The 14,650-nt window shown below is 43.0% G+C and overlaps 2 protein-coding genes and 1 long non-coding RNA gene across 4 annotated transcripts; 1 reads left to right on the forward strand and 2 right to left on the reverse strand.

Moving 5' to 3' along the window:
• Window positions 1–295: 295 nt before the first annotated feature.
• On the forward strand, window positions 296–3,493 carry LOC134222752 (uncharacterized protein K02A2.6-like). The gene has a single exon (XM_062701912.1). It carries the CDS (start codon window positions 296–298, stop codon window positions 3,491–3,493), a length of 3,198 nt encoding a protein of 1,065 aa, XP_062557896.1.
• A 4,209-nt stretch (window positions 3,494–7,702) lies between these two features.
• On the reverse strand, window positions 7,703–9,841 carry LOC134225761 (T-complex protein 1 subunit theta). The gene is made up of 2 exons (XM_062706114.1): window positions 9,651–9,841; window positions 7,703–9,552 (listed from the first exon to the last, which is right to left on the reverse strand). The coding sequence occupies exons 1-2, from the start codon at window positions 9,708–9,710 to the stop codon at window positions 7,972–7,974; spliced, it is 1,641 nt and encodes a 546-aa protein (XP_062562098.1). The 5' UTR covers window positions 9,711–9,841; the 3' UTR covers window positions 7,703–7,971.
• Window positions 9,842–11,187: 1,346 nt separating this feature from the next.
• LOC134221326 (uncharacterized) lies at window positions 11,188–13,461 on the reverse strand. Of its 2 annotated transcripts, none has more exons than XR_009982323.1 (3): window positions 11,781–13,461; window positions 11,571–11,715; window positions 11,188–11,500 (listed from the first exon to the last, which is right to left on the reverse strand). It is a non-coding gene; the product is annotated as an uncharacterized LOC134221326 (long non-coding RNA). The 2 variants fall into 2 exon arrangements; XR_009982324.1 differs by having other exon boundaries at window positions 11,188–11,515.
• Between the last annotated feature and the right edge of the window lie 1,189 nt (window positions 13,462–14,650).

Genomic DNA, 14,650 nt, shown 5'->3' on the forward strand with positions numbered 1-14,650 from the left:
GTTTGACAACTGCCGTTCTGATGAACTTCGAGGAATAATTCTAAAGAAGAAGCTGCTAACGGTAGCTGCTATTATAGAAGAAGCCCGAATCCTGGAAACCGTACGACGAAATAAAGAAGAGATGAAGAAACTATCAACTTCCGTAGAGGAGCCGCGAGTATATCAAGCAAAATATACTAAAAAGAAAGATGTGTGTTTTCGGTGTGGCAATACTGGTCATTTTGCCAATGACAGAGCGTGTCCAGCTAGAAATAAGGTTTGCGATAAGTGCAATATTACTGGCCACTTTAGGAAAATGTGTAAGACGAAGCTAGATAGCAAGCAAAGTGCAATGAAGAAAAAACATCGTGTGCTGCATGTTCGAGAACCAGGAAGTGATGACGATCAAACGGATGCCAGCGGTGACGAAGCAAGAAGAAGTGACAGCGATAGTGATGTGCAACAAATTTACGCAACAGATACGAAGCACGAAATGGTAACATGTTACGTCGGCGGAGTCAAACAGAATTGGATCGTTGATTCAGGAGCCCATGTGAACGTCGTCAGTCGCGAAACCTGGCGTAAATTGAAGCGCGAAGGATGTAAGATTAGCTGCAATCACGAAGGTCCAAAATTTCTGCGCGTCTACGGAAATGGTAAACTAAAGGTGCATAAAATCATCAAGACGGACATCAGCACCCGCTCGAAAACAGTTCACCACGAAGTGTATGTCGTCGATAGTGAGAGAGGGGCCAACCTCCTTTGTAAACAAACATCGTTGGAGCTCGATATTTTGAAGATTGAAGGAGAGGTTTTCAACGTAACTTCAAAAGAAGAAAAAGTGGGAAAAGTGAAAAATTTACAGGTAGGGGTGAACATCGACCAAAAAGTAGTTCCAGTTCAGCAGCCTGCTCGACGCCTTCCGATACCGTTACAAGAGCTCGTGGAATCAAAGTTGCAAGATTTACTCAAACAGGACATCATTGAGCCAGCACCACTAAAAGTTACCTGGGCCTCCCCTTTGGTGGTGACACCAAAGGATAGTGGCAGAAGTGTACGTCTGTGTGTCGACATGAGGCGTGCGAATGAGGCCATTATTCCGGATCGACATCCGTTACCTACCTTTGATGAAATTATGCCGCACCTGGACGGCTGCAAGTTTTTCAGTAAGATAGATCTTGTAAAGGCCTTCCACCAGATCGAGCTGGCACCATCATCAAGGGAGATCACCACGTTTGTCACGCCGAATGCTTATTATCGATACAAACGGCTCATGTTCGGCATGAATTGTGCGGCAGAAATTTTCCAAAGGGAGATCGAAAGGATTCTGAGGGGACTGAAAGGAACAAAGGTGTTTATCGACGACATTCTGGTATACGCAAAAACGCAAGAAGAGCATGATCGACGAGTTCAAGCCGTTCTGTGCCGACTAGAGGAATTTGGATTAACCGTAAACATGGTCAAAAGTGAGATCGGGAAGACCGCCGTTGACTTTATGGGTCACACCCTATCAGCCCGTGGTATTTCTCCGATGAACGATAAAGTCAGCGCCATCCAGGCTTTTCGAAGACCACTAAATGCTACCGAAATGCGGAGTTTTCTCGGATTGGTGAACTACGTTGGTAAGTTCATTCCGAGCTTATCCAGCCTATCCGCACCATTGCGACAGATGACAATAAAAGGTGTACCATTTAACTGGACGAAGGAAGGGAAACGTGCGTTTGAAGTAATCAAATCTGCTTTGGTTAAACCGGAACATTTGGGTTATTTCAGTCCAAAAAATCCGACTACTTTGATCACGGATGCAAGTGCTAACGGTCTAGGAGCAGTTTTGTTACAGTACACACAAGGCGAACCGAGAGTTATAAGCTACGCCAGCAAAAGTTTGACTAAGACGGAGAAGAAGTACTCAACATTGGACAAAGAAGCATTGGCGATTGCGTGGGCAACGGAGCGTTTTCGAATGTACCTTACTGGACTAGATTTTACCATAAAGACTGATCATAAACCATTAGTCGCTATCTTCAGCCAAACATCTATTCCAAATCAGCGACAGGAACGGTGGGTTCTAAAAATGCAAGCATATCGCTACAAGATCGACTTCGTACCTGGAAAGATAAATATAGCTGATCCTCTGTCACGACTTTCCGAAGTCCTCGGTGATAAATCTTTTGACAGAAGCTCAGAGGCAGACCTGTTTGCAATTGTGGAAGTAAATAAACCAGCCGCAATAACGATGAACGATATCATCCAAAGTTCCCAGAACGATGATGAACTGCAAAAAGTAAAATCTGCTTTGCACAGCGGAAAGTGGGATGATATTAGGCAATACGCACCATTTAAAAGCGAACTGTGCTTCATAAACGATATTTTATTACGTAAAAATAGAATCGTCGTTCCACAAAATCTTCGAGCGGTCGTCTTGACTCTAGCTCATATCGGACACCCCGGACGCGAAAAAATGAAAAGGAGAATGAGAGTAGCGGTTTGGTGGCCGGGTATGGATGTCGCTGTTGAAAAAACGTGCAAGGAATGTTTCAACTGTCAACTGGTAGCCCCGTTTGAAAAACCGGAGCCGTTGCGCATTAGAGATTTACCGAGTGCATCGTGGATTCATCTTTCGGGTGACTTTTTGGGTCCACTCCCAGACGGCTGTTATATTTTTGTCCTTATTGACCTGTATAGTCGTTTCGTATTAGCCGAACCAATGAAGCAGACAACAACAGGGGAAGTCATCAGGTTCTTGAAGGAAAGCTTCACTCGAATGGGTTTACCTTGCGTTTTGACTTTCGACAATGCAAGAAATTTCTCAAGCCAGGAACTCAAGGACTACTGTGTAGATAAGGGAATAAAACTAACCCATACTACACCATACTACCCTAGTGCAAATGGAGAGGTCGAGCGTCAAAATCGATCAATCCTCAAGGTATTGAAGATTGCAAGACAGCAAGGGACAAACTGGAAAGAGGCATTGCAAGAGTACCTCTATATGTATTCGGTCACTCCACACTCGGTAACAGGGGTTCCGCCTGCACAACTTATGTTCGGTCGTAGATTCCGAGATTTGATCCCACATCTGCAACTGGAATTGTGCGATGACGAAGAAATGCGCGATCGCGATAGCATTATAAAGCACAACGCCAAGGAGTACAGGGACAAGAAGGTTGGAGCTAGAGAATCGACAATTGACATAGGAGATGAAGTGCTACTGAAAAATATGACACCACAAAATAAGTTGTCATCGAATTTTTTACCAACTGCAGCTAAAGTGATTCAACGCTGCGGAAATAACCTTACAGTAGAAACAGGAAATGGGCAGGTCTACAGACGTAATACTTCCCACGTTAAATCATTGGTTCGTCCATCAGATGCAGAACATCAAGTAATAGGGGAGAATAGTGATTATGCTGCTAATCCGATGAGCGCTTGGATTCCACCCAAGGGATCAGAAACCCTCCAGAGGCCTCGCAGAGAAATACGACGTCCTAAACATCTGGAGGACTTTTATCCATAGCTAAGAGAATATTCGTTTGGACTTCCATATTCGTCTTTGAACAAATGTTTGTAACTTCAATATAGAAAGAGAGATATGTTGTGATTGACTAACTTTGAATGTATTTGGCAACACGGTAACGGAATGGGAGAGCATTAATAAAGTTACGTTCTTCGGTACCCGCGTGTTTCATTTGTAGGCATAACAAGGGGCATTCTCGAGTCCCTTCGAAACCCGTAGAGGGTTACGGCAAGGTGATGGTATTTCGTGTCTGCTATTCAACATCGCTTTGGAGGGAGTAATACGAAGGGCAGGGATTGACACGAGTGGTACGATTTTCACGAAGTCCGTCCAGTTATTTGGCTTCGCCGACGACATTGATATCATGGCACGTAACTTTGAGAGGATGGAAAGCGAAGCTAAACGGATTGGACTAGTCATCAACACGTCGAAGACGAAGTACATGATAGGAAGAGGCTCAAGAGAGGTCAATGTGAGCCACCCACCACGAGTTTCTATCGGTGGTGACGTAATCGAGGTGGTTGAAGAATTCGTGTACTTGGGCTCACTGGTGACCGCCGATAACGATACCAGCAGAGAAATTCGGAGACGCATAGTGGCTGGAAATCGTACGTACTTTGGACTCCGCAAGACGCTCCGATCGAATAGAGTTCGCCGCCGTGCCAAACTGACTATCTACAAAACGCTTATAAGACCGGTAGTTCTCTACGGACACGAGACCTGGACGATGCTCGTGGAGGACCAACGCGCACTGGGAGTTTTCGAAAGGAAAGTGTTGTGTACCATCTATGGTGGGATGCAGATGGCGGACGGTACGTGGAGGAGGCGAATGAACCACGAGTTGCATCAGCTGTTGGGAGAACCATCCATCGTTCACACTGCGAAAATCGGAAGACTGCGGTGGGCCGGGCACGTAGCCAGAATGTCGGACAGTAATCCGGTGAAAATGGTTCTCGACAACGATCCGACGGGAACAAGAAGGCGAGGTGCACAGCGGGCAAGGTGGATCGATCAGGTGGAGGACGACTGGCGGACCCTCCGCAGACTGCGTGGTTGGCGAAGTGCAGCCTTGAACCGAGCTGAATGGAGAAGTCTTTTATGTGCAGCACAGGCCTTTCCGGCCTTAGTCTGATGATAAATAAATAAACAATTAGTGATTCATGCGACGCCGCCAGATACCGTTCTCCTGTTTACCACCGAGTATTGCCCGCAGCACCTTACGCTCAAACACTCCGAAAGCTCTCCTATCAGCCTCCTTTAATGTCCATGTTTCATCGCCTTATAAAGCCACCAGAATAATCTTTATTTTTGTGTCTTTATTTTTTTCAGCCCTAGGCTGCCTCGTCTCCAGCCACCAGAAGAATCAAAGTAGTATACAGCGCGAGTTTTGTTTTCGTTTGCAGACTACGGGACTTAAGCTGGTTACGAAGTCCGTAATAAGCCCTTTTATAGCTGCAATACGCCTTTTCACCTCGCGGGTAACATCATTATCGCACATCACTTCCAAGATACACAAATTTTTCTACCACTTCAAATTTTTCACCCTCCAGCACCATTTCGCTACCACCACCACTAATGAATCCACGTTGATTGCCAGCGACCATGCACTACGTTTTGCTGGCATTGATCGTGAGTCCAATCCTCACTATCTCTCTCTTAAAAGGCACAAAAGCCTCTTCCACGGCACGGCGATCAATCCCGATGATATCGATATCGTCCGCAAATCCCAGGAGCATATGCGATCTTGTGATAATGGTACCGCTTCTTTGTACACCAGCTCTCCTAATCGCTCCCTCGAGCGCTATATTGAACAGTAGATTCGAGAGTGCATCACCCTGCTTTAATCCATCTAAGGAGACAAATGACGTTGATATCATCCACAGCCCTTACACTTGATTTCGATCCGTCCAACGTTATACGAATCAACCGTATCAGTTTCGCCGGAAAACCATGTTCAACCATAATTTGCCACAATTCATTCCGTTTCACTGAATCGTACGCCACCTTGAAATCAATAAACAGATGATGTGTCTGCAAGTTGTACTCCCGAAATTTATCTTTATCAAGGATTTGTCTCAGGGTAAACATTTGATGCGTCGTTGATCGGCTCTCACGAAAACCTGCTTGGTATTCGCCGGGGATGATGTTTTTTTTTCGAAAAATAACCAAACATGAATCGTTTTAAAAAAATATCTTTTATCGCTCCACACTAGCCCTAGTAGGGCTGCCCTACTAAACTTTTTTTCTCGTTTTCAGTACTCGACGTCGCCAAGACCCCTGGCTTCCGAGCTGCTTGGCTATGTTGTGTTCCACGATGGTAACTCATCAGAAACTGACGATGGCAACAAAAGATACCAGATAAAGGTTGTCACGAATGGATAATGGTTGTTGAGAGAGAACATCACCAGCACGTATCCGGACGTCATTGCTCGGTTGGGTAACACCTATTCAGAATCACCCTCTCCAACAACTTACCAGTTGAGTCGAGCAAGCAGATTGGTCTATAAGCCGAAGGTATCCCTAGGTATTCAAAGCAAGCTCTCTTACTTACTACGTTTGATCTACGTAGTTTAGAGCTCTGCTGGCTGTCTTGATCACCTGGCTTCTTTCGATCCTGTCCGCCACGTCGCAATCTTCTTTTAGTTTTAAGACAGGAGCTGCGAAGATCAGCCATCGTGTTCGTCTACTAATAAACCGGTTGGCTTAGTCCACCTTGGCATTGTTACGTCACAAGCTCGTGTCAGGACATCGGATAACTCGTCGCCGCTTAGGTCAAGAGTCTGATTTTCCCACCGTAATGATTCCTCTCAGTTTCGGGTTAAACTGCGAAGTACGCCATCCTAAGTAAACTGTATTGACCCGCCTTGCGGTTCTGATATTATCACTGGCGTTAGTGAAACGGTCCCAGTCCACTACCCACGCATTAAAATCACGTTCTACTACTAATGGTTTCAGACCAGTTAGTGCGCCTGCAAGACTAACTAATACCACATACTAATACCCTAGCCTAGTGTACTGTTCTCTGTATTCCATCTAGAAGGACAGTAGCAGCTACAAAAGAAAACACCGTTCCATAGGGATACAATACGGGTCCGATAGCAGAGCAACATCAGTCTTGTTCTTATATACAGACCGTTATAGCTACGATTGCGCTGCCTCGCAGTGGTTGAGAGTTACCTGAATTTCCGAACCCGTCTGGAAGCCGGACAGGCCAGCCCACCGGATGGGTGTTTGTTGTCTACGCCTGGAGCGCAGATCAAACACTTCGGTGCAGCCTGGCAGGTGTGAGCCTTGTGTTCTTTAGCTGAACACCTCCGGCATAGTCTACTTGGAATGTGGCAACCTGCGTTTTCGCTCAACACTTCTTTAACCGAATCACGATCTCCTGGATTTCTACGCCACAATGATCTCTCAGTGCAGCCACCAGGTCTCCGGCTTTGGTTATTTCATCAAGGCCCTCGACACTTGACTACTTAATGGGTATAGGCCCTTAATATGCACCCCAACTTTTTATACGGAGCACTCTTATGCGCAGCACCCCACTTTAGGACGAAAATCATCTCACCCTTCTGTATTCTGCGGATGCAGCTGACGTCCTCACCTATACCAGCGAGTTTTTCAACGCTTCTCATTGCCCTCAGTACATCGGCGAAGCTTTTGCCCTTGGCTTTGACCCTCTGTCCCTTCGACTACGACCATTGGAAGGTGAGCTCCTCTCTCTCTCGCAGCCGTTTCTTTGCGGCTTCCTTTCCCGCTCGTTTAGCTTGTTTTGGAATTCACGAGCTCCCGCCATAGAAAGCCTTCCTCTATGCAAACTTCTGCACCCTTTTTAGTGGGGACACTTGCCCCCGCCGTTTCCATGACCTTCTCCCGACGTTTGACTTCGTCGGTGACGACCTATGGGGCGATCCGAATTACACGATGGATCGATCGATGTAACATGGAACTGCTCACTTTCTAAACCACTTCTCAAGAAACACGATTTAAACCAAATCATAATTAATTGCAGCCAAACACATATCCAATATCGAACTATTCAAAGTCAATTCAACAAATCCAATCGAAATAGAATCTAAATCAAATCCAAAACGATAAATGCAAAACATTCGGACATTCAGACCATCAAAAATACCGGCATTGAACGAAAATATAAACAGTGAAACTCGGAACAAACGAGGCCTTTCGGATACATCGCACAACATAAACCGGTGATGGTTTCATCCTCCTGGAACGAAATACATTTAATGTACTTATAAATGGTTTTGATTCCTGCCCGAGAGGCATAAGAACCTTTTTTTCAAGTAATTGTGAGTTTTAGGTGAGAACTGTTGGATGATGTGCAAGCATACGATTAGATGTGGCTGTCGTTAATCGCCCACTGGCGCTCCTTGATAACACGAATCATTAAAGCAGTTAATTTAGTAGATAAAAATATTATAGGTAAAAGAGAATAATACGCAGACGAAGGAAAGCACTTCTTACGATTCATCATCACTGTTGGCCGCTCCGGCCCTAGGCTTCGGTCCACCGGCCCGTTTCGCCATGATGATTTGATCGACCTTCAGAATCGTACACGCAGCACCGACGGCGTACTTCAGTCCCCAATACTTAGTCTGGAACAGATCGTATATTTTGGTGCTGGTCACATCAATCGTCGACGGTTGTTCTGCATCAATGTCGAATCCTTCGTTCTTCTTGCCCTCCTTGTGGGCCAGATAGAGTTTGTTGACAATCTCGGTGGCATTGATTCCACTGTTCTCCGCCAATGCCTTGGGGAACGCTTCCAGCGCAACTGCAAACTTTCCAACCGCGTACTGATCCAATCCGGGCAAAGTATCGGCATATTCAAGCGACAAACGTGCTAGTTCGATTTCTACAGCTCCAGCTCCTGGCAGGAACCGACCATCGCGTGAAAGACCCTTGAAAGTGTTGACTCCATCGTCAATGGCACGCTCGATATCGTCCATGTAGTTGTCTGTGGAGCCACGAATGACAATGGTAGCAATTCTGCTATCCGATCCTTCCGAGCGGAAAATGCACACTGATGTATCTCCAAGTTCATTTACGAACACATTGTCACAATAGCCCAGTTCTTCGGAGCTTGGTGCAGTCAAACGAGGTAGAACAGTTCCATTAACGGCCTTGCTCAATCGACGCAGATCGAACTTGGAATTCAAACGCACCGCCATCAAGTTATATTTGTTCATGTAGTGCAGAGCCATGTCGCCGAACTTTCCTCCGGCAACGATGACCTTGGCCCCGGTATCCGCAATAGCCTTAATTTGCGATTCCAAGAGATTTTCCTCTCCCTGGCTGAAGTTCTTCAGCTCATCAGCACTCTTGATCAGAACGGTTCCCTTCGTTTCCGTCTGAATAATATCCACCGGACAGGAAAACATGGCGATTTTCGCATTCTTGGCCGAAGTGATCTCGCCTTCCACGAACCGCTTGAACACCATTCCATGAACCACCTCGGACGTGTGCAATCCACTACCCAAAATCTTGCACACTCTTATGTTGTCCACATTGAAGGTGGTCTTTTCCGGCAGAATCGAAACACATGCCTTTGTAATCAATTCTGAAATGAAGTCCTCGTTACCCAACTGTTTGGACATAATCGAAGCCTTCAATGCTTCCTTGACCTGCTCTTGATTCCGATAATCCTTTACTTCGTGGCAAACCAGACTTGGCAGAGCTTCCAAAGCCAGATCCAGGGCCTTTTCATACCCTTCAGTAATATCGCTGGTTGTCACTCCTAATCGGAGCAGCTCTTCGGCGGCCTCTAGCAATGCCCCGCAAAACACCACCACGAAGTTTGTTCCATCTCCCACTTCGGCTTCCTGCATCTGGCTGGCCTGGATCATCAGTTTGGCCGCCGGATGTTCGACATCCAGCTCTCTCATGATTGTGCCCGCATCGGAAGTGACGAACTGCTTCTCGATGTGATTGATGATCATTTTGTTCATTCCATTTGGGCCATAGGCCGAGCGCACCGAACTGGCAAACTCCTTACAGGCGTTGATGTTTCGGTATACTGCTTCCTCCAGGCCGGAATAAGCCTACGGAAAAAAAAACTCACGTGAGTCATCGCCATCCTTCCGGAAAAAAATAGCCAATTTTGACTCGAATCCACTTGGACCCAGCAATTTCTACTTACGCGAGCGCCTTCCTTTAACATGGAAGCAAATCCAGGTGCTTTCGGGACGTGAAGGGCCATTTTTCTGCACAGATTTTTTTTAACACCGCAAAGAGAAGGAACACAACCTCAAACTCGTTTTTTCTGATGGATGAGCAACGAACCGAAAACGGGTCTTTCTCGTGCGAGCTCTGCTGTTATTCTGCACACAAACGTAAAAGCGGACAGAAAAACATGAAAACACCCCCGCGCTTGACAGTTGAGTGCAACAGTGTGCGTGAGACCCGTGTGGGTGAAAATTATCGTTTAGCTGCCAATGACCACGAGGGAGCGGACAGTTATGAAAAAGAATGTTCTCGAAAATGTACTAGATTGCACAATGGAAACCAACCAGGCAAAAATTAGAGAAAAAGATGATTAAATAATAACAAATAAATTTTATTTATTATTATTTAAATATCTTTTAAAGAGGTTTTCGGCCCTTGACCGGTTCATCTTTGAAGAAAAAAAGATTATTACTGTCGTCCGTTGGTCGGAACCGAGGTCTAAATCACAGTATGAAGTGCAAATCGAGACAAAATTTTCAAAACGACTTATCTACTTTTGTAAACAAAATATTCGAACGTCGATTTGACTAATCTAAATATTTTGTTTTGAAATGTTCGATTTTGGACCCCTAGATGAAGTGCTTACCAATATGCTCATATTTATAAAATAACTCGTTTTAAACAAGCAAAAATCACACCATTTTGTAGATGGTAGGTTAAAGTGCCCAATAGTGGACCCCCAACCAATAGTGGACCCTCCAGCCATTTTTGCATTATTACAGCACAATGTAAACTTTTTGCTATGAAATTCCATCGGGGGAACCTACCTTACAGTCCTATGATTTGATTACATGCATTGGAAATAGTATGGACAGTAAAATTGGATGCTTTTTTACATTTCTACAAAAAATAAACACGAGTGTCCATTATAGGAATATTTTGGGGGTCCATAATAGGAAAGAAGAACGTCCCGAAACGAAACATAAAAATCAAATGAAGTGTCGACTATAGGGAAGCAATTTCCTATTATGGACCCCCAGGGGGTCTACTATAGGGCGAATTCAGTCAGACTTTAAAATGATAATTTAAACGAATAACTGTAGTATATAGATGAAACGTTTAGAAAAATAAACAAATTGTTATTAAAATTATTAAATTAAAATTGTTGAAAGCAACGTCGAAAAAAAATTAAACATCCCTTATTGCAAGTCAGAATTATGGCATCCCTAGAAAAAAAATGTTTTTCCCCTCCGATCGTTCTTATTGGTCGGAGCGTACACTGAGAAAAGCGACATGGTAACGCCTACTATATCAAGGGTAATGGTAAAAACATTCTACCAATTGATTTCGGTAGAACACGAAATGTATTTGAATCGACCAGATAAGCAGTGGATTTTACTATGTTGTTTACTGGTTTAGAATACAGTAGGTTTTACTATGCTTACGTCAGGTACACTATAAAATAAGCACATACACAAAGCGGAATTCACCACGGATTGAGGGTTCATTTTACTATAATATGGTGAGAAAATACTATGCGTTTGTTTAATAATGTTTGATAATTTCCGATTTTAATTATGCGAAAGGAAGAAAACATAATTTTGATAACACTTTGATAACACTAAACTAATCTTGTGCCGTCTCGTGCGAATTCAGGAACTGGGAGATGGATTATTTGAACGCCAGTGGACAATCAGCAGGAACTTCGGCTGAAACTGGACCTTTTTCATTGCATCTTTTCCATTGACTGCATCTTTTCCATTGACACGGAGGAGTGGACTTCCATGATAATATTTTCGGTTGATATTCTGCGTATACTTTTTTCTGGAATCAATTGAACTGATAGTCATTATTGTTGGAGCTTGAAATGGAATTGTTAGTTGAAGAAACTTACCAACATTGTTTCTCTCATCGTCGTTTCGTCACACAAATGAAGGATTTCGTTCTTACACATAATCTCGCACATAATATTATGTACTCGATAAACTTGATTTAATTCCAAGTTTAATTCGGTGTTGCTGCATTCGTCGATAAGTTACCTATGTATGGAATTTAAACAAGAAATTAATCTATGTTGGTCAATGCATAATAGGTAGAAACTTACCAAATTTGAATCGATAAATGTTGAATTACTTGATTTGTTTCAAATCCCTTATTAAGAGTGATCGTACCATCTAATTTAGGTTTTTTAGGTTTGCAATTTTTCTTTGGCTGGCTGTTCGGCAGAACTGACTGTGTCTACTGCAATTGATGGTTAGTTTTACTATGGATCTCACATCACGTGTGCAGTTCACACTACTATGAATCAGGTGTTATAAAAACACTTATAGTTTATTTTACCATTATGTTGTCATACACGCCCATGGTAGATTTGAACGCAACTGAGTAGTTGTGGTTACTACAGATTTTTTTTCAGTGTATGCTGCCTCGTCAATAAAAGAAGGTGCATTACACTGGTTAACTCATTCTTCACACGGACGCGATAGTCGACGCATCGCATTGGAGCTGCAGCAGCCTGGATCGGACAGCAGGACGCAAACACGGAAGGAATCCCGTGTTTCAACACGTTAAATCGTGTCGTGGGCCATTCGTTCGTTCGGCGGAACAAATGCGGAGAGCGGCAGTTTGGATCGGAGGCTAACAAGATGCGGCGCGGTGTTCAACGAGTTGCAAAAAAATGGTCCTTTTTAGGGCCAAGAGTTGATGTCAATGATTTTCTGGCTGGTAGTGAAACCCCTCTTATTAGATAAGTAGCGCAATGCTACCGGCAAGGTAAACCAATTTGGGCGTCAAATCACGACAATAACGTCGTGTATTTGAGTGTTTTATGTATGTATCATGAAGAGGATATACAGAACTTGTTATTAGATATCAAGTAGGTTTATCATTTATGTTGAAAATTTCTACTATTTATGACAGGAAAAACAATATTCCGCTACTAGGGGGTCCACTATTGGGCATTTTACCATAGTTTTTTTTCTAAGATGGAGAACGGGAATCGTTCCTGGACCCATAACCTGTTGGGCAGTTCCATTCCACGGCAGGCTACTGACTGATACTTCTGCCAACAGCTGCAGCTCTCTTTTATTCAAACACGATGGGTATATACAATAATCTACACTCAAAAAAATACACACGCGACTATAAAGTGTTTCGCCCTTTGATTTGTCCTACTGGTCAAACATGTGAGACTCGAGTGTGAAACACTTTCAGCAACTCACCGGGCAACATATTAGTTTCAACAGCGAAACACTTTCAAGTCAAGTGTTATTATACTTGATAACAACAGTTTTTCGCATTGTATTTTAAATGCTATGGTATTGAATTCGAAAAGTATTGTTCTTTGTTTGAAACAGAAAAAGCTTTGAAAATGAATGTTTTCGCTGTTCAAATCCAATGTTTTTAATAATTTTATTCTTATTATTTTCGAGAATAATACAAAAACCCGTTTTTGGTAGAATAATTATAGTTTTATTTTGATTATTTAATATATGCTGGCATCAAACATTTTCATCATTTTCTAGGGCCGTTGTTTTCGATTATTATTCGTTCGGTTCCGGATAATGTTGGCAGCGTACTGTAAAGAAATGTATGATTTATATAATAATTGTATCACTAATCAAAATGAAAACCAAAATAGGGGACTATTGAGATTGAATTTTTCCGTACGTTAAATCTAACTTCGCCTATGGTGCGCCAATCTTATTAGGGGCTAATAATACTATAGCGTACTACTAGTGAAATTAGTTTTAACCGAGGGTTTAACGTACGGGTTGCGAGAAAAATCCACCATTGATAGTCATCCATTCTAGTTTTCATCTTGATTAGTAATATTTAAAGTGAATCATATTTACCTTACACCAGCCATGTTCTTCTGCTCCCTTACAATAGGGATTTTCCTGTCGAAATAATAATAATCATAAGCATCATATATGAACAAATATGCACAATAATTTATAAGTTTCTATCAATTTTACTTACCTTCTGAAAACATCTTGATTGATTTTTCATTGAGAGCGTGGATCCCTCTTCAAATTCTAACCGCCACAACTTGCATTTTTTTTTTAAATGGAACATGCTTTAATAAAGTGTGTTTCCGTGAAAATCTGAAAAAACGCCGGCGAACTACGGGGCTGTGATCGGAGAGAAATAATGACGCGTAACAGGTGTGGTTTTACAAATTCAACTGAACTACATCTATATTGTTTCTTCTTTTATACACAGAAAGTAGAGCAAGATAACAATTGGCGGGAATGGTTTTCAAAGACGACGATTGTCGTAAAGGTGAGAGACAGAAATTCATTAGAAATTTGATTGAAGGTGCAACTTATTGTTACACAGATAGGAAGTAGTGGCATCCTCATATTCCGCTACAACAAAGTGTAAAGCACTTTCGATTGCATAGGTTTTACTTTGATGCCTTTGCCAGCAAAACAACAGAATTCTCTTTATTGCCAAATCCAAAACGATTGAATCGAAAGTGTTTTACACTTTGAAGTCACTGTTTCTGACTAGTAGGGCGAGACCATGTGTATTCCACTTTAATGAAACAAACATCACACTTGATGTTGGTGAGTGACTGATAATTGAGTTCTAAAGTGTTTTAACTCTTGAACTCAAAGGGTAGAGCAGTTAAATCTGGAAAGATATACTTTTTGAATCAAACAGTGGACCTACATTTAAATCCATGTGTAAGAATTCTTTAATCGAACGTTTCGATTATTTTCAGTGTATAACAAACATTATTTTACTCAATCTATACCTAAGGCTAAGAGCAACTTCAACTAACCGGCGTCTGCTTCATGCACATCTTCATCGACACCGAGGCGTCGCACCTGGTAATCCAACGTATTGCTTAATTGCGGGCTGGGGGATACGGACTGGCAAAAGGGTTTTGGTTTCAGTGGATCAGGTGATCCCATCCCCACACTACCGGAAACGGAAAATTTGACAGTTAGCCTCCTCAGGTGTCTG

Source organism: Armigeres subalbatus, chromosome 3 (genome assembly GCF_024139115.2).
Source record: "Armigeres subalbatus isolate Guangzhou_Male chromosome 3, GZ_Asu_2, whole genome shotgun sequence".
In the NCBI taxonomy this organism is placed as follows: domain Eukaryota; kingdom Metazoa; phylum Arthropoda; class Insecta; order Diptera; family Culicidae; genus Armigeres; species Armigeres subalbatus.

Coding starts and splice junctions, on each gene's coding strand:
- LOC134225761 (XM_062706114.1), bottom strand. CDS start 9,710: ATGGCCCTTCACGTCCCGAAAGCACCTGGATTTGCTTCCATGTTAAAG. Junction 9,553..9,650: donor TGTTAAAGGAAGGCGCTCGC/GTAAGTAGAAAT, acceptor TTTTTTCCGTAG/GCTTATTCCGGCCTGGAGGA.
- LOC134222752 (XM_062701912.1), top strand. CDS start 296: ATGTGTAAGACGAAGCTAGATAGCAAGCAAAGTGCAATGAAGAAAAAA.